General features: G+C 40.7%; 1 protein-coding gene across 5 annotated transcripts in view; it reads left to right on the top strand.

The window, feature by feature from the left end:
* The window catches only part of LOC118006572 (A disintegrin and metalloproteinase with thrombospondin motifs 12-like), a 298,824-nt gene that overhangs the window by 95,594 nt on the left and 182,502 nt on the right, over window positions 1-20,728 (top strand). For all 5 annotated transcript variants that reach the window (XM_034999292.1, XM_034999293.1, XM_034999294.1 and 2 more), the window contains exon 3: window positions 17,706-17,856. In XM_034999292.1, coding sequence (XP_034855183.1) covers window positions 17,706-17,856 — 151 coding nt within the window. The remainder of the gene's footprint in view (window positions 1-17,705; window positions 17,857-20,728) is intronic.

The raw sequence follows: 20,728 nt of genomic DNA, 5'->3' as shown, positions 1-20,728 counted from the left end.
CGTTAAGCGTCTGCCTTCGGCTCGGGTCGTGATCCCAGGGTCCTGGGATCGAGCCCCGCATCGGGCTCCCTGCTCGGTGGGAAGCCTGCTTCTCCCTCTCCCACTCCCCCTGCTTGTGTTCCCTCTCTCGCTGTGTCTCTCTGTCAAATAAATAAATAAAATCTTAAAAAAAATATATATATATCAAATGTATGTATGTATATATGTGTGTATACACACATATCAAATATATATAAAGTGTATCAAATTTAGGATTATAGAAAAAGCTTAAAAGAGAAAATAACCCTCATCTTGATATTTTTGCTGTGATCACAAATTCTTGATCATACTTCTGCTCTTTGCCTAACAATTACCATTCATTAGTAATTTGGGAGGTCATGAATTCAGTGTCAGACGGGTTGGCATTTGCATCACGCCAGCTCATCTCCAAGAACATTGCCCCCATCAGGGTTGAGGTCACTGAAAAGATTACAAATGGTAGGTAAATTTCAGCTGTCATTCAGCTGTTTTAGAAAGTTCCATGGCACTCACCACATACTTTCCAGAATTAAGGAAATTGTGCTATTTAGATTTTGACAAGAGTGCTATGATGTTTTAATGTGTAATTATTCTATTAGAAGGGATTTTTACTGTTTTGTGACATGTATCATTTCTCCATTATGTACTATTTGGGCATAAACAGTTTTAAAATTGTGAAGTAAAAAAGAAGTAGACTTATTTTTCTAAGTTTTAAAAAGGAGGAATTTAATGTTATAATCTCTTTGGTGTCAGTGAGAAGGTTTAACTCATTGTCTATTAAAATGTTTAATTAATCTAATTGTTTTTATATTCAATATTCCTAAAACCATCAACGAGTTTTCAAAGATGGTGGATGGAACAGTAGGTCACCTTCCTAACAGTAACAGAATAAGGGAGGAGCCATCTTAGGATATGAGATTTTGACAACATTCTAGGAGACAAAAGTGGGACAATTAATAGCTAAGGTTTCATGGCTAAGTGTGCACACTGGTGAGATATAGACAAAAAGAAAGTTGATTTGACCCAGGAGCCTCCAGAGGGATTTGGGACTTGGAGATTCTGGATGTGACGGAGGGCAGGGAGGCTGGAAGCTGCAGGCTGGAGCTGAAAATGGAATGGTTGTCTGCTTCCACAACCGTGGGCAGATTTACTTCTGCCAGGTGTCTATCCACTCAGCAGTAGACTGGTGGGAATTAAATGGCCCAGAAAAAAGACCTTTACAGTCCAGCATTTAAGAAATCCTCCGTCCATAAAGATCAGGTACCTGTCAGACCTCTCCTTCAACAGTCAAAAGTCCTCCATGCCAGCATAGAGCACCTCACTGGCTTTTCAGGACCCCCTCATAAATATGGAAGGGTAAGCAAGGATGTCAAGATATTTTTGGAAAACATCCAACATGAAATAAGTAGAGCAAAATAAATAAACAGGAAAAATTACATTGGAGAAATCAGATAATGCAGAAAGCAGAAAGGAAGGAAACAAACAAGAAACCTCAGAACCTTTCATTAGTGTTCATAGAAATATTCTGGAATAGATTGTGTCCATAAAACAAGACGATACTGTGAAAAGGAGCAAGTTAGAGGTCAAGAAAGAGCTTTCTGGGGAAAAAAAAGGATTGGTAAAATTTAGAAAGAAACAAATAGAAATAGTGGAAGATAAAGCCAAGAGAATCTCTCAAAAAGTAGATAAGCAAGATGCTTGGAAAATATGAGATGAAAAGTAAGGGAAATGGCAGAGCAGTCCAGGAGGTCTAACAACCAAGATGATTTTTCATAACTATTTTTCCAGAGACACAGTCTCTGGAATGAAAGCTACATTTAGTGTCCAGTACAGTGGGTGGAAGAAGACTCACTCGAAGGCACGTAATTGTGAAATTTCTAAGTAGTGTGGGTAAAGAGAAGATCCCTGAGCTTTCTGGGGAGAGAGGTGAAGGCCATCTAAAAAAGGATGGAGAGTCAGGAAAGATATTAGATTCCTCAATTTTAAAATTGGATGCCGGATAAAGCAGACATGCTGATGGGAGAACCCTGAAATCAGTGGATCTCACCTGGAGGTGCCCTCTGGGGAGTCCCCAGATACTGGCTGGGGGCTGGCCTGGGAGCCCCAAGGCCAGCGTGGAGCAGGGAGATGGAGAGCTCCTCGGGAAGCCTCTAAGAAAAAAGGGAACTCCATAGAATCATGCCTGGTATGCTGGGGATTTTAAAAGGATGGATTGTAGTAACAAAGAAGGCAATGCAGTAAGAAAAGAAAGATAAGATTCCAAGAAAAACGAAAAGCTACACAAGAAAGAAAATACTAGTAACTTGTATGGCATTGAGACCAGCCCGTGAGAGTAGGTACTGGCTGGTAAGTTGTATCTGCACATAGTGGCGGAGGACCAGGTTTGCCTTGGTGCTGCTTTAATAATGTAAACACAGTTGTTTGTATTGGTTTGAGGGAAGTACGGATACTGAGAGAATGGCAGAGGGATTGTGTAAGGGAGCCAAAGCTTTATCTATTATGGCAGGAACAGTACCTCAGATAAGGTCTAAAACTGATTAAAACAAACAAACAAACAAAAAACGCCAGCATGTTATTTAGAAATATGGAGATATCTTCTAGAAGAATAGGGTTAAAAAAGCCAAAAGTCATTACCTCTGACGATTGGGTGAGGTAGAACAAAAGATTAGTGCTTTTCATCACAGGCTTTTAGGAAATATTCCACTTTATTAAGCTATGTGCTTGAGGTAATATGAATTACTTAAAAAAATTTATTATATAACAACCAAATGCATTGTATTAAACATTACTAGATTCTGGTTACAAACAAACAAACGGTGAATAGCTCTAAAAAGCATTTGGGGACAATACGGGAAATTCGAACATGGAATGAAAATTAGGTTATGTTGTGGAATTATTACTAATTTTCTTAGGTGGGGTAATGGAACTGCGATTATCTAAGAGAATGTCTGCTTCTTAAGACAAGCACGCTGAAGTATTTAATGCGGGACTCCCACAGTGTCTGCAAATTACCTTTAAATAATGCAGCATATCCATTTCAGAGGTGGAAAAATACTAATATTTGTCGAATCTAGGTAATGGCATAGGGGTATTTGTTATACTATTCCTTGAATTCTCAGTGGAAATTTTTTGAAATAAAACATTGGGAAAAGACGCATCATTCATATGTACTCTGGAAATCAACATCTCCCCTGAAATGTAATCTCGAGGCAGGCACTGTCTGCTCATTTTGCAGTGATTGGAACCGTTTGCCGAGGGCTGGTTTTGGTGTGGTGTGTTCATACCCCAGACAGCACTGCCATAAACTGTTAACCGGCCGTCTCCGCTAGGATGCTGAGGGAATGGTCCGAATGGCAGGGAGATCACACTCTAATGAAGAAGATGTCTGGTCAATTCAGGGCCTGTTTAAGAAAAAAATAATCATTAAACTCAGTGGTCACTGAGACATTCTATCTTCAGTGTTGTCATGATGTATTTTCCTCAGTTCTAGAGCTCATTTCCTGGACCCCATGTAATAAATACCATGGAGAAAAGAGATCTTTTTGTTAAGTCCTAGTAAAAGAAGTTAAGTCCTTATTAGACCAAATTTTTGCCTTACTGATTTCTTCCCTGCAGGATTTGATTATTGTGAAGGAAAAAATTATACTTTTCCCACTATTTTATTTCTCTGAGATTGATGGCATTGGAGCGCTAGACTCCCAATGCTCAATTCTGGTGTCAATTTTTTTTTTTTAAGATTTTATTTATTTATTTGACAGAGATAGCACAAGTAGGCAGAGAGGCAGCAGAGGGAGAGGGAGAAGCAGGCTCTCCACTGAGCAAGGAGCCCGATGCGGGGCTCTATCCCAGGACCCTAGGATCATGACTTGAGCCGAAGGCAGCCGCTTAACCGACTGAGCCACCCAGGCGCCCCCAATTCTGGTGTCATTTTAAGAGAAATATTGACAAGCTGTAGTATGGTTCCAGGGAGATTAACCAGAGTGCTGATGAATGAGCACAATAGGAAATAAAAAAGGGTTGAAGGAAATGGAAATATTTATCCTGAAAAGAGAACTCTTAGTGGCACCTGATAAGTGTTATTCAATATAATTAAGTAAATACTATGTACCAAAGATACCAGGCATATTCCAGTGTAACTCCAGAAGACAGAACTAAGATGATGAGTGGAGATTATAGGGACAAAGAATTTTAACTCCACAAAGGGAAGGGATTTTTAAAAATTAAAGTAATTTAGCAATAGTGGATACCTTGAGAAATTATCTTTTGTTAGTAGAAGTGCATTTGAGGTGTGGATGCATGGAGTTGAGGACATAGTTCCAGTATAAGCTGCAAAATTGAACCTTTGAAGGGTCTTATGGATGATAAGATTCTCTGATTTCAGGGAAAGCCACTATTATTTCTTAATTAATGCTGTGTGCCAGCCACTGTAATAGGTGATTCTTCATAATAGTTCCTTTATTCTTCATAACAGCTTTATCAAGTAGGCACTCCCTATTGCTCATACTAAGAGCCTGAGACTCATCAATCAACCAATTCGACCAAGGTCACACAGGAAGAGAGCAGAGACTCAGGATAAGAATGGAATATTATGCAGCCATCAAAAGGAATGAGATCTTGCCATTTGCAACGACATGGATGGAACTGGAGGGTATTAGGCTGAGCGAAATAAGTCAATCAGAGAAAGACATGTATCATATGACCTTACTGATATGAGGAATTCTTAATCTCAGGAACCAAACTGAGGGTTGCTGGAGTGGGGGGTGGGGTGGGAGGGCTGGGGTGGCTGGGTGATAGACATTGGGGAGGGTATATGCTATCATGAGTGCTGTGAATTGTACAAGACTGTTGAATCACAGATCTGTACCTCTGAAACAAATAATGCAATATATGTTAAGAAAAAAAAAAGAAGATAGCAGGAGGGGAAGAATGAAGGGGGGAAATCGGAGGGGGACACGAACCATGAGAGACGATGGACTCTGAAAAACAAACTGAGGGTTCTAGAGGGGAGGGGGGTGGGGGGATGGGTTAGCCTGGTGATGGGTATTAAAGAGGGCACGTTCTGCATGGAGCACTGGGTGTTATGCACAAACAATGAATCATGGAACACTACATCAAAAACTAATGATGTAATGTATGGTGATTAACATAACAATATAAAAATTAAAAAGAAGAAAAAGGAATGCTTATGACATCTTCAGAAAATAAATTCACTTGATGTATTAAAAAAAAAAAAAAAGAACTCAGATCCAGATCGAGCAATAAAGTCCAAGCACCAGATCAATGTTTTTGAATCTGCAGGTTGTAATCCATTACAAGGATGTGAAATCAACTTCGTGTGTTGGAACCAGAATTTAAATTAAACGAAATAGAGTAACACAGAATGGAATATATCAGAATGCCTCCTACATAGGAAAGGAGGGAAGCGTGAATTCCTGAAACGTTGGTTTGGTTATGTACTGGAGTCTTGATGTGAAATGTATTTTTTATTGTGTGTCAAGGCCAACACCTGAACCTCATGGATCCTTAACCTTTTTGACTCCCCCTTCCCCAGACTTCTGTGACTGGGTTAACTTTGGTTAACTCCCCAGATGTATGAGATTCCTGAGACTGCTGTAAGAAATGACCACAAACAGAGTGGCTTAAAACAACACAGATTTATTCTCTTACAGTTCCGGAGGTCAGAAGTCAAAAATTAAGCATCATTAGGGCTGCATCCTTCTGGAGACTTCATGGAATAATCTATTCTCTTGCCATTTTCAATTTCTAGAGGCCCCTGTGCTCCTTGGCCTGTGGCCCCTTCCTCCATCCCTCCAATGTCTGCTTCTGTCTTTACATCTCCTTCTACTCCCTCTGACCCTCCTGCTTCCCTCTTGTAAGGACACTTCTCGTTATATTGGGTCAACAATCTCCCCATTTCAAGATCCTTAACTTCATCACATATGAATACTTAAATGTTAATATTCCCTTTTCTGACCACAGCCTCTCCTGCATTTGCTTAATTTGTCATTTCCTATGACTGGCTTTTCAGTGGCTCCATGACAGCTGAGCCTTTAGCCCGGCTCCATACAATGGTGGTATCTTCTCCCATTCCTCAGACCACTTTCCCAACTGCCCTTCCTACTTGCCGTGAGCAGGCACTCTCACTTCTGCTGAAAGAGAAAAAGGGGTTCTCTCTATGTATTGCTTCAGTGACTCTCCTCTCTTTTTCTTCCCATGCCGTCTTTGGAGGAGGACACAGCACTTCTAGTCCCATCAAAGTAATAGAGAAAATGTTTCTTTTACTGAAGATTTCACAGGTGGAAATGGTAAAAGAGTTTATACTGTACATTTCCTATTGTGCTTCAATGAAAAAGCTCCACTTTCTTTTTGCAGAGCTTTCACTTTGGCTGCCAGCTGTTGTATCTCTCCGATCCTCTGTGGATCCTTTTCCTTCCGGTCTCTCCATCTCCAGGGGCTGCTTTGTCTACACCTGGCTCATTTCCGGGACTCTCAACTTCTTGCTTCTTTCTTAAACATAGTCATTTAGGACTCTCTGAGCTGCTCTTTTTCATCCCCTTACCACTTTAATGTTGTCTTCAAGGATGGGAAAGTCCGTTCTGCCGAGGAAGATTTTGTTCTTGGCCAAAAATACTAGTTACGCAGACCTGTTCCTACAGGACAGTGGGGGATTACAAATCACTAACATTTGTTCTGCTGTAGTTGTGACTTCAGGGGAGTGTAGAAAGGAGAGACAGTGAGTATAGACTTATTCTTTAAGGAAGGAGCCCTTGAGAAGGCAAATCTTTTTTTTTTTTTATCTTTTCATTTTAGAGATGTAATGAGGTTATAAGTACCAGTGTTCACATTCATGTCTTCAACATCTCACACTAGACCTCTCTTTCCTTTTCCTTTTTGGTTTCTTTTCTTTTTTTTTTTTTCTTACCCTTTTTCTGCTGTGGCACTTAGTGAAGCTAACATCTATCAAATTTCCTCATGGTTTGACTTCTCCCATCCTTAGGCCACCAGAGAAGACATCCACCTTTGGCCCTAGACCACTGTTAACCATCCCTGGAATGCTGTGTTTCAGGCCAGAATCACTTTGGCAGCTGCAGCAACAGTCTTGGCTGGCTGCCGTGTTCTCTCCTGCCCACGTGGGAGGACTCCCAGCCAGGAACTGTTGCCCATCATGGTGGGAGAAGCAGAGCCAGGGCCATGTTCTCTACAGCCCAGGAAGGGCTTTGTGTCCTTAAAGTGGAGGATGGTTTCTGGACTGAGAATGATGACTTGCTGGGGCATGATGAAAAAAGAGTGCTGTATCTTGGCTAAATCCTGCTCCCCATGGGAGAAAGTGCTTTCACTTCTGCAAAGCTGGTTCTCTCCCATTGTTCTTCCTAATAACATGTTTCCTGGGCTTCCAATGTGCTGGCAGTTTCGCCCTTCTTTTTAGGTGGACTTCCAATTTTCTGGTGCTGACAAACATGGCTTGCTACATAGAGCTTCTCCCCCACAAGGGCAAAGCCATAGAGAAATTCTGAGGAATGAAGTTTTTCTGATAGACGATTATTGAGAGAAGGAGAAGTAGTTAGAAATGACCTTAAGTCTCTGACAATTCCTCCTTTTGCTCAGGACTGGAAAGACCATTTTGTAAGACATTGTCATCCAGGAGGCTCCCTCCCTGTCCCTGAAGACTGTGGGAGAGAGAAGTTCTGATGAGTTTTTGGTTGCTACAGTGTCTCTTAGCTGATGCTCCTTGATTTTGTTAGCTTATCTAGGAATGCATGGTTTGAGATGTAATGAAATTCCTTTTTTAATTTTCAGGAATAATAGGTTTGGTGGGGTTCTTCAGCATTTGTGTCAAGCTAGCTCTTTCAGATGTCCCGTCTTCTTAATATCAAATGCATCCACATTTCAAATCCAAAACATTTACTCTATTAGAGAATCTACTTCCTAGAATGTTTTAAACTCTTTTTGGCATCTTGTATTGCCCTGATCTGTTAAGATGTTATGGGCATTCTCTGTGAACCTAAGATTCAAGGGAACATTCTCCACAAACTGTAGTCAACAATTGTTATAGCTGAAACTTCTTTTGGTTGAAATGAACTAAATGTCTAATTGGGGTCATTGCTAGTATCTTTCCATTCTTTAGTGTTATGCTGGTTTGATGGTAGAAGAAGATAGAAATAATCAAGCACCACCTAATGGAATAGTGTCATTTTTCCAAAGTATGACACGTGGATTATCTGTATCAAAAACCCCAGAGTGCTTGCTAAAATGCAGATTCCTGGGTACACATTAGATGTACTGACGAGAATCTCTGGGCAAGACTCCTGGGCATATGCATTTTTAATAAGCTTTCCATGATTCCTTTGCACATTAAAATTAGAATTAGGTGGACCATCTGATGCCTTGTTCTCTTTGTGTTGTCATTGTGTTCTTATTTCTAAAGATCCACTTCAGTGGGCTGAGTGGCTGTTCTTCTGTCAGGGACTTAGTCTTTCTTTCCTAATAAGAACAACAGTCAGTGAATCTATGTGAACAGCTCTTGGGAATTAGAATGGAATAAATGCACTTAGTTCCAAGTATTATCTAGTGAGAACAACGAATTGAGAGACAGCTTTTCTACCCTTACGTGAGTAGAAAGTTTTCTTCTGGAGCCAAAACCTGAGTAATTTCAGAAATAAACAACTATGTTCGCCATGCTGCAAGATGAAGAAATGATTTAATTTCAGAAAAGAGTCCAAATACCATCACCTTGAGAAAATCCATAAGGGATGGAAACATTTACTGAAGACAAGGCTCTGTTTGGGGTGATTTTATATATTGCCCTATTCAGTTCTTACTAAAGCTCCTCAGCAAAGAACATGCTGTGATCACCATTTTACAGATGAGGAAACAGGCTCAGAGAAACTGAATTACTTGTGCAAAGTTACACTGCTTGTTAGTGCTGGAATTGAGTGGTAACTCAGCCTTGTCTCCAAAGTCTGGTTTTTCCCATTAGAAGCAGAGAAACTGTGCACAGATTCTGTTTTCAGGGGAAAAGGAGGCCAAGACTAGGCATCCATGGTTGACCTAGTGACGTGAAATTAAGTTTATTGAAGATTTCAGCCTTCCTTCATTTGAAGAAATCCCAACTTGGGAATTAAGCTCAATTCTGCCCGAGAGAAGCCCAGAAAATCGGCCCTCCAGGCTGAGGAGATTCCTGTGATGTTTTGGAGGTTTGATTAGAAGGCCTCCACTGTTACTTCGAGCTCTCAGACTATTAAAGGAAGAAAGAGAAATCTATTAATTCTGTCTCCTCTCAGATTTTTTCAGACAACTCAGTGTATGCCAGGTCACCACTGATTCTCCCTGGTTAGTGTAGTATATATGTACATACAGGAGGTTTATTGTCAATAATTGGCTAGCATGTTTATGGAAGATGACTCCCATGATCTGCCATCTGCAAGCTGGGGAACCAAGCAAACCATGGAATAATTAAATCTGAGTCTGAAGCCCTGAGAAGCAGGGGAGTTGATGGTGTATAAATCCCAGTCTGTGTATAAATCCCAGAAGACCTGACTCTCAAGGGGTTGGGTGATGTCCACACTAGGGAGGGCGTTCTCCTTTACCCAGTCCCACTGAATTCAAATGCTAATGTCATATGGAAAAACCTTCACATACATGCAGAAGTCATATTTAATCAGAGCATTCCATGGCCAGTTGAGGTGGCACATAAAATTCACCATCACACCAGGCATCTGGGGGAAATGTTTCCTTAGACTATCACAATAGCTAATAGCTAACACTTATAGGGCACTTATTATGTGCTAACATTCATCCAAGTGCTTTACACTGACTCATTTAATACACATGACAACTTTTAATAAGTTAGTTAGCAAGTTACTATCACTATTCGTATTTTTCAAATGAGGAAATTGGGGCCCAGAGAAGTTAAGTTACTTGTAGCTAAGAGATGAGCTGAGCAGATGGACTTGAGAGACTTGCTTTCATCACCACTTTGTATTGTTGTGTGTATTGTACTGTGGATGATGCTCTGACCACATGAGCTTCTATGCATTTATTGAGTGCCAATAAATGCGGTAAATCCTTCTGCTAGGCATTTTACATACAATGTCTCTGATATTTACAACCCTGCAAATTAAGATAGATGATGCCCCATTTTACAGATGAGAAAACTGGGACTCATTGTATTGACTAATTTGACCAAGATCACACAGCTCAAGCTATTTCTTTTCTTTTCTTTTTTTTTTTTTTAAAGATTTTATTTATTTATTTGAGACAGAGAGAATGAGAGACAGAGAGCATGAGAGGGAGGAGGGTCAGAGGGAGAAGCAGACTCCCTGCCGAGCAGGGAGCCCGACGCGGGACTCGATCTTGGGACTCCAGGATCATGACCTGAGCCGAAGGCAGTCGCTTAACCAACTGAGCCACCCAGGCGCCTGCTCAAGCTATTTCTAATAGACCCTATCATAACTTTTTGATCTTATATATTTTTTGGAATCCATTCCATCAGTTTTTTTAATGAAGAGATTTGTTTTTTCTACTATTTAGACTCTGAACTGCCAGCCAGTGAGTGGGATGTGGTCTTGTGTATGTTAGGGTTGTGGTAGGCTTCTCTGAAGAGCATGGGAGAAGTATGAGGACATGTAGGTTGATATTTCAGGGCTCTTAGCGGGACAACTCTTTCTAGAAGTGGAACCTGGCTTCCAATTCTATATGATCATGAGTCCTATCCCAGGCTCCTGCTGGGACATCCACACCCCTTCCATTCTGGTCTCAGGACAATGGCAGCCCCCTCACACAGCCCTTGTCCTGCCAAATAGTTCATTTTAATTTTGGCAAGTGTTGGATTGTTTATAGCTACTTATTTCTCTAATTGCTCTGAAGTCTGTGTCAGTACATTGGTGTTTCCAAGTTGGCTCCTGATTGACTTCATCTTTTTTTTTTTTTTAAAGATTTTATTTATTTATTTAACAAAGAGAGAGAGAGCACAAGCAGAAGTAGTGGCAGGCAGAGGAAGAAGCAGGCTCCCTGCTTAGCAGGGAGCCCGATGTGGGACTCGATCCCGGGACTCTGGGATCGCGACCTGAGCCAAAGGCAGATGCTTAACCAACTTAGCCACCGAGGCGTCCCCTGATTGACTTGATCTTAAAAAACAAACTGTTATAGTGAAATGTCACATTTTTGCAGCTCGTTTTTCTTTTAAGGCAGGTCTTCAGATTTGCCTTGATTATAGCACTCATCACTGTATGATGCCTATGCTATGGATCTCCTTCAGTCGTCAGCCAGTCTCTAGAAATATGCGGTCCAATGTACCTATTAACCACCTGTGGCTGTTTTAATTCAAGATAATAATTGAAGTTAAATGAAATTGGATCATATGGCATTTCTATTTTTAATTTTTTGAGGAACTTCCGTATTGTTTTCCAGAGTGACTGCACCAGTTGGCATTCCCACCAACGGCGCACAAGGTTTCCTTTTTCTCCACGTCCTCACCAACACTTGTTATTTCTTATCTTTTTGACAGTAGCCATTCTGACAGATTTAAGGTAATATCTCATTTTGATTTGCATTTCCCTGACAATGAGTCATGTTTGGCATCTTTCCATGTTGTCTGTTGGCCATCTGTATGTCTTTGGAAAAATGTGTATTCAGGTCCTCTCCCTATTTTTAATCATATTTTTTTGGTGTTGAGCTGTAAATGTTCTTTATATATTTTGGATATAAACCCTTATTGGATGTATCATTTGAAAATATTTTCTCTTATTCAGTAGGTTGTCTTTTTGTTTTGTTGATGGTTTCCTTCACTGTGCGGAAGCTTTTTATATTGATGTAGTCCCAATAGTTTACTTTTTCTTTTGTTTTCCTTGTCTGAGGAGACATAGCTAGAAAAATGTTGCTATAGCTGATGTCAAAGAAATTACTGCTTGTGTTCTCTTCTAGGATTTTTATGGTTTCAGGTATCACATTTAGGTCGTTAATCCATTTTGAGTTTATTTTTGTGTGTGGTATTAGAAATGGTCCAGTTTTCCCAGCACCATTTACTGAAGAAACCCTCTCTCCCCATTGTATATTCTTGCCTCCTTTGTCATAGATTAATTGACCATATAAGCAAGAGTTTATTTCTGGGTTTTCTATTTTATTCCATTGATTTGGGTGTATGTTTTTGTGCTGGTACCATGCTGTTTTGGTTTATACATCTTTGTAATATATCTTGAAATCTGGAATTGTGTTACCTCCAGCTTTGCTCTACGATTCAGTAATTCTACTATTGGGTATTTACCCAAAGAAAATGAAAACACTAATTCAAAAATATACACACACTCCTTTGTTTATTACAGCATTATTCACAGTGGCCAAGATATGCAGGCAACCTAAATGTCTATTGATAGATGAATGGATAAAGAAGACGTGTGTACACACGCACACACACATGCACACACACACAGAGACACATATAGGGAGAATATTACGCAGCTATAAAAAAGGATGCGATCTTGCCATTTGTGACAACATGGTTGGACCTAGAGGATATGATGCTAAGTGAAATAAGGCTGACAAAGAGAAATACCATATGATTTCACTCATATGTGGAAACTGAAAACAAAACAAATGAATAAAACAATAAAACAAAAAGCAGAATGAGACCTTTGAATATAGAGGACAGAACTGTGATTGCCAGAGGGGTTGGGGGCTAGGGGGATGGGAAAAATGGGTGGAGGGGAGTGGGAGATATATGCTTCCAGTTATGAAATGAATAAGTCAAGGGAATAAAAGGCACAGCATAGGGAATATAGTCGGTGATATTGTAATAGCCTTGTATGGTGACAGAGGGTGACTATACTTGTAATAAGTATAGCATAATGTGTAGACTTGTAGACTCACTATGTTGTACACCTCTCAACTATACTCAACATGAAAAATTTTAAAAAGTAAGGTTAAATGAAATTAAACTTCGGTTCTGTTGTTATATTAGCCACATCTCAAATGCTCAGTAACAACATGTGGCTCATTGCTATCAAATTGGATGGTGCAGATATAAAACATCTCCATCATCACAGGAAGTTCTTTGGGCAGCACGTTCTAAGAGGTAGGGACCAGATCTGTATTGTTATAATATCTGCCCTACATATGGTAACTACCAAGTGGATGCACCAGAGAATGTCTTCCTGGCTTGAGCTTTATCTCCTCACACCACATGAATTAGTATCACTAAGAATAATATGGAAAATCTTCATGAATCTATGACATTACCAGTCGCTCCCGTCATTGGCTCCATGCGGGCCAGTCAGGGAGCTCTTGGGGTCAAGCAGAGGGTGAGGTACTCCTGGGGGAATCTTCCCAGTGGTCTTATATCTATATTCTGAGGCTTCTGTCATCTCTTAACTTCTAGTCCTGGTTTAGGGTCCTGGTTACATATTAAATGATAAAGTGTTCTGCCTGCTACAGACCAGCAACAAAAGAAGTTAGTAATTCTGGGAGGCTGTCATGGCTTTCGGACTCTGCCACGTGTTTTGGAGACTATAGAAGTGCAGTCTTCTGTGTTTGCCCTCTAAAAGCACTCACCCTCACTGGTCTTCATCTTCCCTGAACCACAGCACTGGAATCTGTAGCACCTAGGGAGGGACCCTCCACCCCCCCAAATACACACCTTTCTCAGGGGTGCTGTATATCAAGTCTTATCTTCTGGCTGCATTATAAACCTTGAGGTTTATATACCCGTCTTAGAGTTCTTAGCACAGGGCTGGCCAAGTGACAGATACAGATTGATAATCAATAAGGATGATTGTGGGGGTGCATCTTTATCCTCTTTCCTGTGTATTATAATGGGCAACAGGTGGTATCTTTTCCAGTGATTCATGTACTGTGATGAGTATCTTGGGTGTCTCTTTATCCCAAACCAATATGTTGCTCATGTTGTCTTCGTCCCCATGGGAAGAAAAACTTGATCTGGTAACTTCTGAAATTTTCAAGTGAAAAGGAATTTCTTTCCAGGACAGGTTGCTCAGTTTTGGCAGCACTGTTCCATTTTACAGCTCCAGGGGGTACAATTCACAGCTTTTTCTTATGTGAACAGCACCCCCTTGAGCTGTGCAGCCCAGGACCCGGAGTGTCAGAACTGATTTGGTAATTCTTTCCTATGTCTTTTACAAGACCATTGTTGTTACCCTTCATTCTGCTAGGTTTTACCTAGGAGGCTGCCAGCATAGGTTAGGTGACTCTTCAGGGTCTCTAGGTTGTGTGATTCTAGAACACTCTATTCACAAATTCCTTGTTAGACACTGCCAGTTTCCCACTGGGCCCTAAATCATCGCACTAATGGAAGTATAATGTCAGTTACATCAAGATGACTAACACTTTGATGGGAGAGGGAGAAGAGGTTGTAGGCAACTATTCTCAATCTGAGACTGGGGAAAATAAGTTGGTTCTAAAGAGTTTGTGAAAGTCCTTCTCCCCCTTTCCTTAGCAGAGGGCAGTAGAGGTTCAATGCCACTGCCTCACACCAAGGTGGCTCAGCCCTTTGTCTCATGCCCACCAGTTGGGCTTGCCTGAAGAGTATAAAGCAATCTGAAGAGTCTGATTTAATGGACTTTAAGAAATCCACCTGCCTTAAAATCTTTTCCGCCGGTCAGTCCCTAACACTTGAAATGAACTAGTAGATATTTTTTTTCTTTTGTATCAAATAATGCTTCCTGTAAAAAATTAAAGATGGACTTCAAGTTAATATATTAGTGTTAGAAATCAAAATAATGCTTACCTCTGTGGGGGGGGATGGTATTGACTGGGAGGGGAATAGGGAGTTTCTGCTGGGAATGTTCTGTTTCTCCATTTAGGTGTTCCATCAATAGAAGATTTATGGGACTTTACAGTTATGATTTGTATATCCTTTTGTATGTTTATAAATCTTCAAAATAAAGTTTATTTAAAACAATTCTTAGAAGATAGCCTCAGGAAGCATTCACAGATATTTATAACTTAGTTAAAACAAGGACGTGAGTTTCTTTCCAAAAGGATGTCAGCAGTGTGCTGAGACTACTGGAGACTGAGGGGGAAGAGTAGGTGACAATGGAGAGAAAGGGCAGATTTGTCCTCCTTGAGCTTCTGTCTGGGGTTCATTCTGCCCTGGTTCTTCTGGGAACAGAGTACAAGCCCCCAGTGAATTGGATACTTTTTTTTCAAGTCCATTCCCTATTCTTCTTCAGAGATCTCAGAAAGGTCAGCAGGTTATAGAGAAGATTGGAATGAAGAGTGCCTCTTCCAGAACTGGTAATAGGAGAAGGTGATTCTCTTGGGCGGCTCGCTTCAGGAAAGCATGAAGCCTGTCCCTTGTTTGGAAAGCAAACCATAGGCAGCGAGTTCTTCCAGTGTGACCTGGCTCTGGTTAGGTGAGAAGAGACCAGTAACCCATGGCCACCTGGATACTCGTCTAAAGCTCCGTGTTTATATGTTGGTGGAGAAGGAGCTCTGCTGGGAAATCTTCTTCCCTCACTCTCCTCCAAACCAGTGGCTGCCTCTTCATCCCCTCTCCTTCTGTGTGACCCACACAAGAGGTCCGTGCATGTGAGCAGGTGTCCTGTTTCCCTCCAGCTGGTGGGTCAGCCAGCTCTCCTAGGTGTCACCATCCAGCTTCAGAGAAATATTTAGACCGAGTAGGTAATTTCCGGGTGCAAGGCTGGCCTCGTGGAAGAATGCAGATGAAAGTAAGCCTTTAGGAAAATGCTTGTTTGGCTTTCAGGCATTCTCATTCATGTTGCTTATAAATAGTTATTATGTTCTCAGCCGGAGCCCCATCTGTTTCTTCTGTACCACCTGGGTCCAAAATTTGAGGTTAAAGAAATACCAATCAATCCTTCTTGTTTTTTTCTTCAGGGACATCCATATTGGGTTGATAGCAGTTGCACAAAAGGACCCCGCACCAGCCTTCCCTGAGGAGTCTCTGAGTCCTCCTTGTTTCTGTGGAACAAATGAGCTTTATCAGCAACAGGCTTACATTCTCCTCATGTCCCTGCTCTTTGTTTCAGAGTAGAAATGGAACCAAATCTCAACACTGTGCAAGTCTGTTTGCAGCTATTTTATTACAATCTGGATCTTGTCAGTTCTTTATGTCCCATGGGATTCCTCAGGGAAAACACCACCACCTTGCATCTGTAAAGTACTTTGCATGGCACTTTTATAAGCCTTAGCTCATTTGATTCCTCGAACAGCCCTGTGAAGTAGTAGGCATTTTTTTTTTTTTTTGCAGGTTGGGTAACCTCCTCAAAGTCACATAGCTGTTCTTACGACCGCCAGTAAAGTGTGCCTTTTTTTTTCTGTTCCTCTTGTTATTAAAGATATTTCAAAGTCAGTAATCAAAACAGGAAGCCAATTATGAGATTTATGTTAAGATCTGGTTATGTTACTGATCCAATGAAGCAAACATTTTGGAAAGACATCCAAGTCAGGGATTGTCCATAGAGAGCAGCCTCCTTTCATGGAGCCCCTCTTGCCTTTGAGTGTGGGGGCTGCTTAGTCTTCAGGCTCATCCGCAGAGCAGGGCAGCCCTGGCTTGCTGAGGTATGGTGAGGGGGCTTGAACTTGGAAGCCTTCACAGTTTCCCTAAGCTCCCAGTGTTTCCAGGTTTACTTTTGCGAACGTATTATTCACTGAACGGCTATGTTGACCCTAATACAATGAAATGACATAAAATCTGGAAAGAGACTAATGATAGTTAAGACTATGAGCCAGGCCCTTTTCTAAGAGCTTTGCATATATTAACTCATTTGGTTTTCATAACAAGCCTTGATTATCCCCATTTTTCACTTGAGAAAGCTGAAACTGAGCAAGTCATTTGCCCAAGGTCACAATGCTCCTAAGTGAAGGACCTGGGATTGAAGCCAGTTTAATTCCAGAGCCTGAGCTCCTGATCACCTCAGTGTGATGCCTTAGGCAGGTCTTCTAGGCAAGTTCTTTTTTTCATTAATATAAAATTCAGATCCTGAGCCTTAAGTCCAGCCTAGGAGATCGTTGGCAAAGGAGTTTTCTAAACATCTCAAATTGGCACTAGAAATTTTCCTTCTAGACCTGACCTCCAGAAAGAGTGATTCATCGATGGGCTTTTTCCAGCATATCACTGATTCCCATATCTGTGAATGAGAGTGCCCCCCTCCCCTGGAAACTGACAGAGGACTTTGCACTGTGGACTCCTGGAAACTCAGTCTCAGATTTTTTTGTTTCCATGAGAGCACTGTGGCAAAAACACTTCAAGCAGCTGTGTGAACGTGTAGCTGGACGACCCCCATACAAGTAAATGTTCCAAAAAATTGTCAATGGAATATGGCATATGGGGACCAACTCCATAATAGGGCAACTGGGAAGCATTGGTTCTTAATATAAGATTCATAGATACCCAGCAATGGGTTTTAGGGACAGGGGAATGAACCTGCAACATTGCATGCCACATTTTGGATACATGCGTATAGGTACACTTTTTTCATTGGAATCTCAAAGGGATCCATGGTTTAAAAACATTGAATAACTATGACTATAAAGACATCTCATTAACTTATTTATGTGTCACTTTTCTGTGAGATAAGATGGCAGATTCTGAAAGCACTGGTCTTATGGGTTTTAAGGGGTCATCACGATCTATGTAATTTTCACTTTACTAATTTTCTCTGCATAGATACAGAAGTGATTCAAATAGACCTTTGTATTATGTATATTTACAGACTGGGTTTTTCCATCTACCACATGGAGACTTCTTCATTGAGCCCGTCAAAAAGCATCCCGTGGCTGAGGGAGAGTACCACCCACACATCATTTACAGGAAGCCAAGGCAGAGAGCTCCAGAGCAGGAGGAACAAGCCTGCGGATTAAAGGGTATTGTGACTTAAATCTCTTCACCGCATTGAGGAGTCTGTTTTGTTCCATTATTGTTCTATTACAACATGACCTGTTCTTTTTTTCTTCTTTTTTTTAAGATTTTATTTATTTATTTGACAGAGAGACACACAGAGAGGGAACACAAGTGGCAGGGGGGTGGGGGTGGGAGAGGGAGAAGCAGGCTCCCCACTGAGCAGGGACCCTGACGTGGGGCTCGATCCCAGGACCCTGGGATCATGACCCGAGCCGAAGGCAGACTCTTAACCATCTGAGCCACCCAGGCACCCCACAACGTGACCTGTTCTTTCAAATCTGTTATCGCCTCCCCCTTTCTTGCCACAAAGTATGTGCCCTTGTAGGAATAATTTCACTTCCTTGGCACATCCTTGCCATATTAATTGATGATATTCACATGATACTCATAATGATGAATTGTTTGTTTGTTTTTAAACTTTTGAATCCCCTAGAGGATGATCGTTTGAATTAAAGACAATGAGTTTTAGTACTAGCAAAGTTACAATACTTTAGTGTGGATTTACCAAACTGTTTGTTGTATCTGCGTATGGAAGGCAGATTTCAATGTGTGATGATGCTGATAATGTGTGAAGAGAAACTGAAAGAAATATCAACACATTATCAGATGATGAATTCAGCTGAGCTTCTTTTGGCTGCCTTTGGTTTGCAGTTCACTGACGTATGTTTCCTGACCCTCCGCTCGAGAGTGATCTGAACTGGTCCTCTCTGCCTTGTACAAAACAGTTTCAGATAATTTTCAGAGGTGAACTCACCCAAGTTGTGTCCTTGTAATTCCCACATTCTCTCTTGACTTGTAGGAGATATAATCTATGCATAAAGGGCCACTGGAAATTGGGACATTTTCTTAAATATTGTATAGTTTCTTCCTTCTTCAGAGAAAAAAATAATGGGCCAGGGGGACAGTTAACAAAAGGAATCCATAATATTATTTATATGTCTTAAGGATTTGGGAACCATGGGCCTCAGTGGGAAAATAGAGAGTGAAAGAATTAGGGCAGGCAGATTCTAATAAAGGTTTGGGAGGACTCAGAACTTTGCAAGCAGGAGAAGAAGAGGGCAAGGGGACAAGTACTTTCTCTATAGACTTCACCCGGACCCTGGGATAGATGGTAACTTTCTTGGGAATTTCCTTTGTAATCTTAGCAGAGTATGTAAACAAGAAGACATTTTGAGTCTATAATTTTTCCTGTACACAAGAATGGACAGCTGCTTACATTCCTTAACTTTAGGAAGCTATTCCAACTTTGTCCTGAATTAGATAACGGACCGTCTAAATCTCCTGCCAAGAGCTAAGAGAAGGGAAGAGATTCTTCTTCTGGATGGTCTGATTGATTAAGTTACCAATTCAGATAACTTAGTCTCTATGTGAAATTTTAGGACTCTGATCTAATCACTTGAAGAATTTCCCAATTCCTATTACACATTGGATGATGGGATAACACTTTGTATGTGTGATTCACTCTTTTTGAGATCACTGGGTTATCAACATGGCAGAGAAAGAAAGTTACTAGGGCAGTGAGTGAACTTGGCCAGGGCCACAGTTGTGCTGTGAAATGAGTTAGGCTATTCCTCATGCACCCACCTTGAACACCTTCTCTGTTGAGATAGACTTGATTAATAATGAACTGAGAATGGCACATATTTCATCATAAAGGCAAAAGGGATGGATAGGAAAGGAGTGAGGTTTACAAATGTCATGTCCCCGTTAGGTCACACACCATACCTCAGCCTTAGTGCTTGTCATACCATTTCCTTACTCATTCTCCACCAACCCTAAGACTTACCATTACTTTGGAAACTTCTCTGATTAATCCCATTTGGAACAATCTTTGCATTGTGAATTTCTCCACATGTATCTTCTAAAAGATACTCTCTTAAACTTGCTTAAAACCTCACAATATCAGAATTGAATAGATTAGGTCTGTTGGAAGGACCTTTAAGAGCGCCTAATGCGGCCCATTTTTCACCAAAGAAGCAAGTGTGACTCAGAGAAGGGAGTGAACTTTCAAAACTATCAAGGTGATAGGTGTTCAGAATATAGCCAAGCTTAGAAGTTAAGGTTCTGTTATACCTAGGGCTTTATACTCCCTCATGGTTATTCTTTATGTCTTCTTTGAATCTATAAATCTTGTTTTATCAACTGTCTTGAAAGCACCATTAAAGTAGGAATTCCCTTCCCAAACAGTATATAACATAGTGTAAGATGCAAAGTAGAAGTTTAGTAAATCACTAGAATGAAACGAAGACTAGTTCATAGCCAAATAGATTAGACTAGAGTATACTAGCCTCTCGTCTACATAACACTGATAGAAAAAAGTAATGTGGATTTTCTAGAAGTTGAGAAAATGTCACTTGTTTGTGACCATCTCTATACCAAGCATGATTTAATGCCTAAATGATAGCTAGAGATTTAAGGATAATCTAATGTGCTTGTGAATATTCTTAAAATATACATGACATTTGAATTTTATAAATCTTGGTGTATTGAAACGGACTTGGTCTTGCTAAACAAGGTAATTGCGCTGTTCTTATACCACGTTACCCTGCAGAGATGATGGAATTAACTGACAGTAGCCCTGTCATTAGCCAACATTACCGTACACTTTATACTTAGGTCAGTTGGTGTTTCAAAGTTGAATTACTGTGATTATATCAAGAAAGATCCCCTCTACTTGTGTAAAATGTTCTGTTTTTGTCATGTTTAAAGCAGGAACCCCTTTGGTATTGAAAAAAGATGTACTTTAAAAGTGCTCTAGTCATTCGGGAAGGAAAATGTGTCAATTACTTTCCTCTAAAATGTGTCTCTGTACTTATTGTGATCTCCCACATAGAA

This window comes from Mirounga leonina, unplaced genomic scaffold (assembly GCF_011800145.1).
Source record: "Mirounga leonina isolate KUSES-001 unplaced genomic scaffold, KU_Mleo_1.0 Mir_97, whole genome shotgun sequence".
In the NCBI taxonomy this organism is placed as follows: Eukaryota; Metazoa; Chordata; class Mammalia; order Carnivora; family Phocidae; genus Mirounga; species Mirounga leonina.
This window is presented reverse-complemented; position numbering and strand designations above follow the sequence as displayed.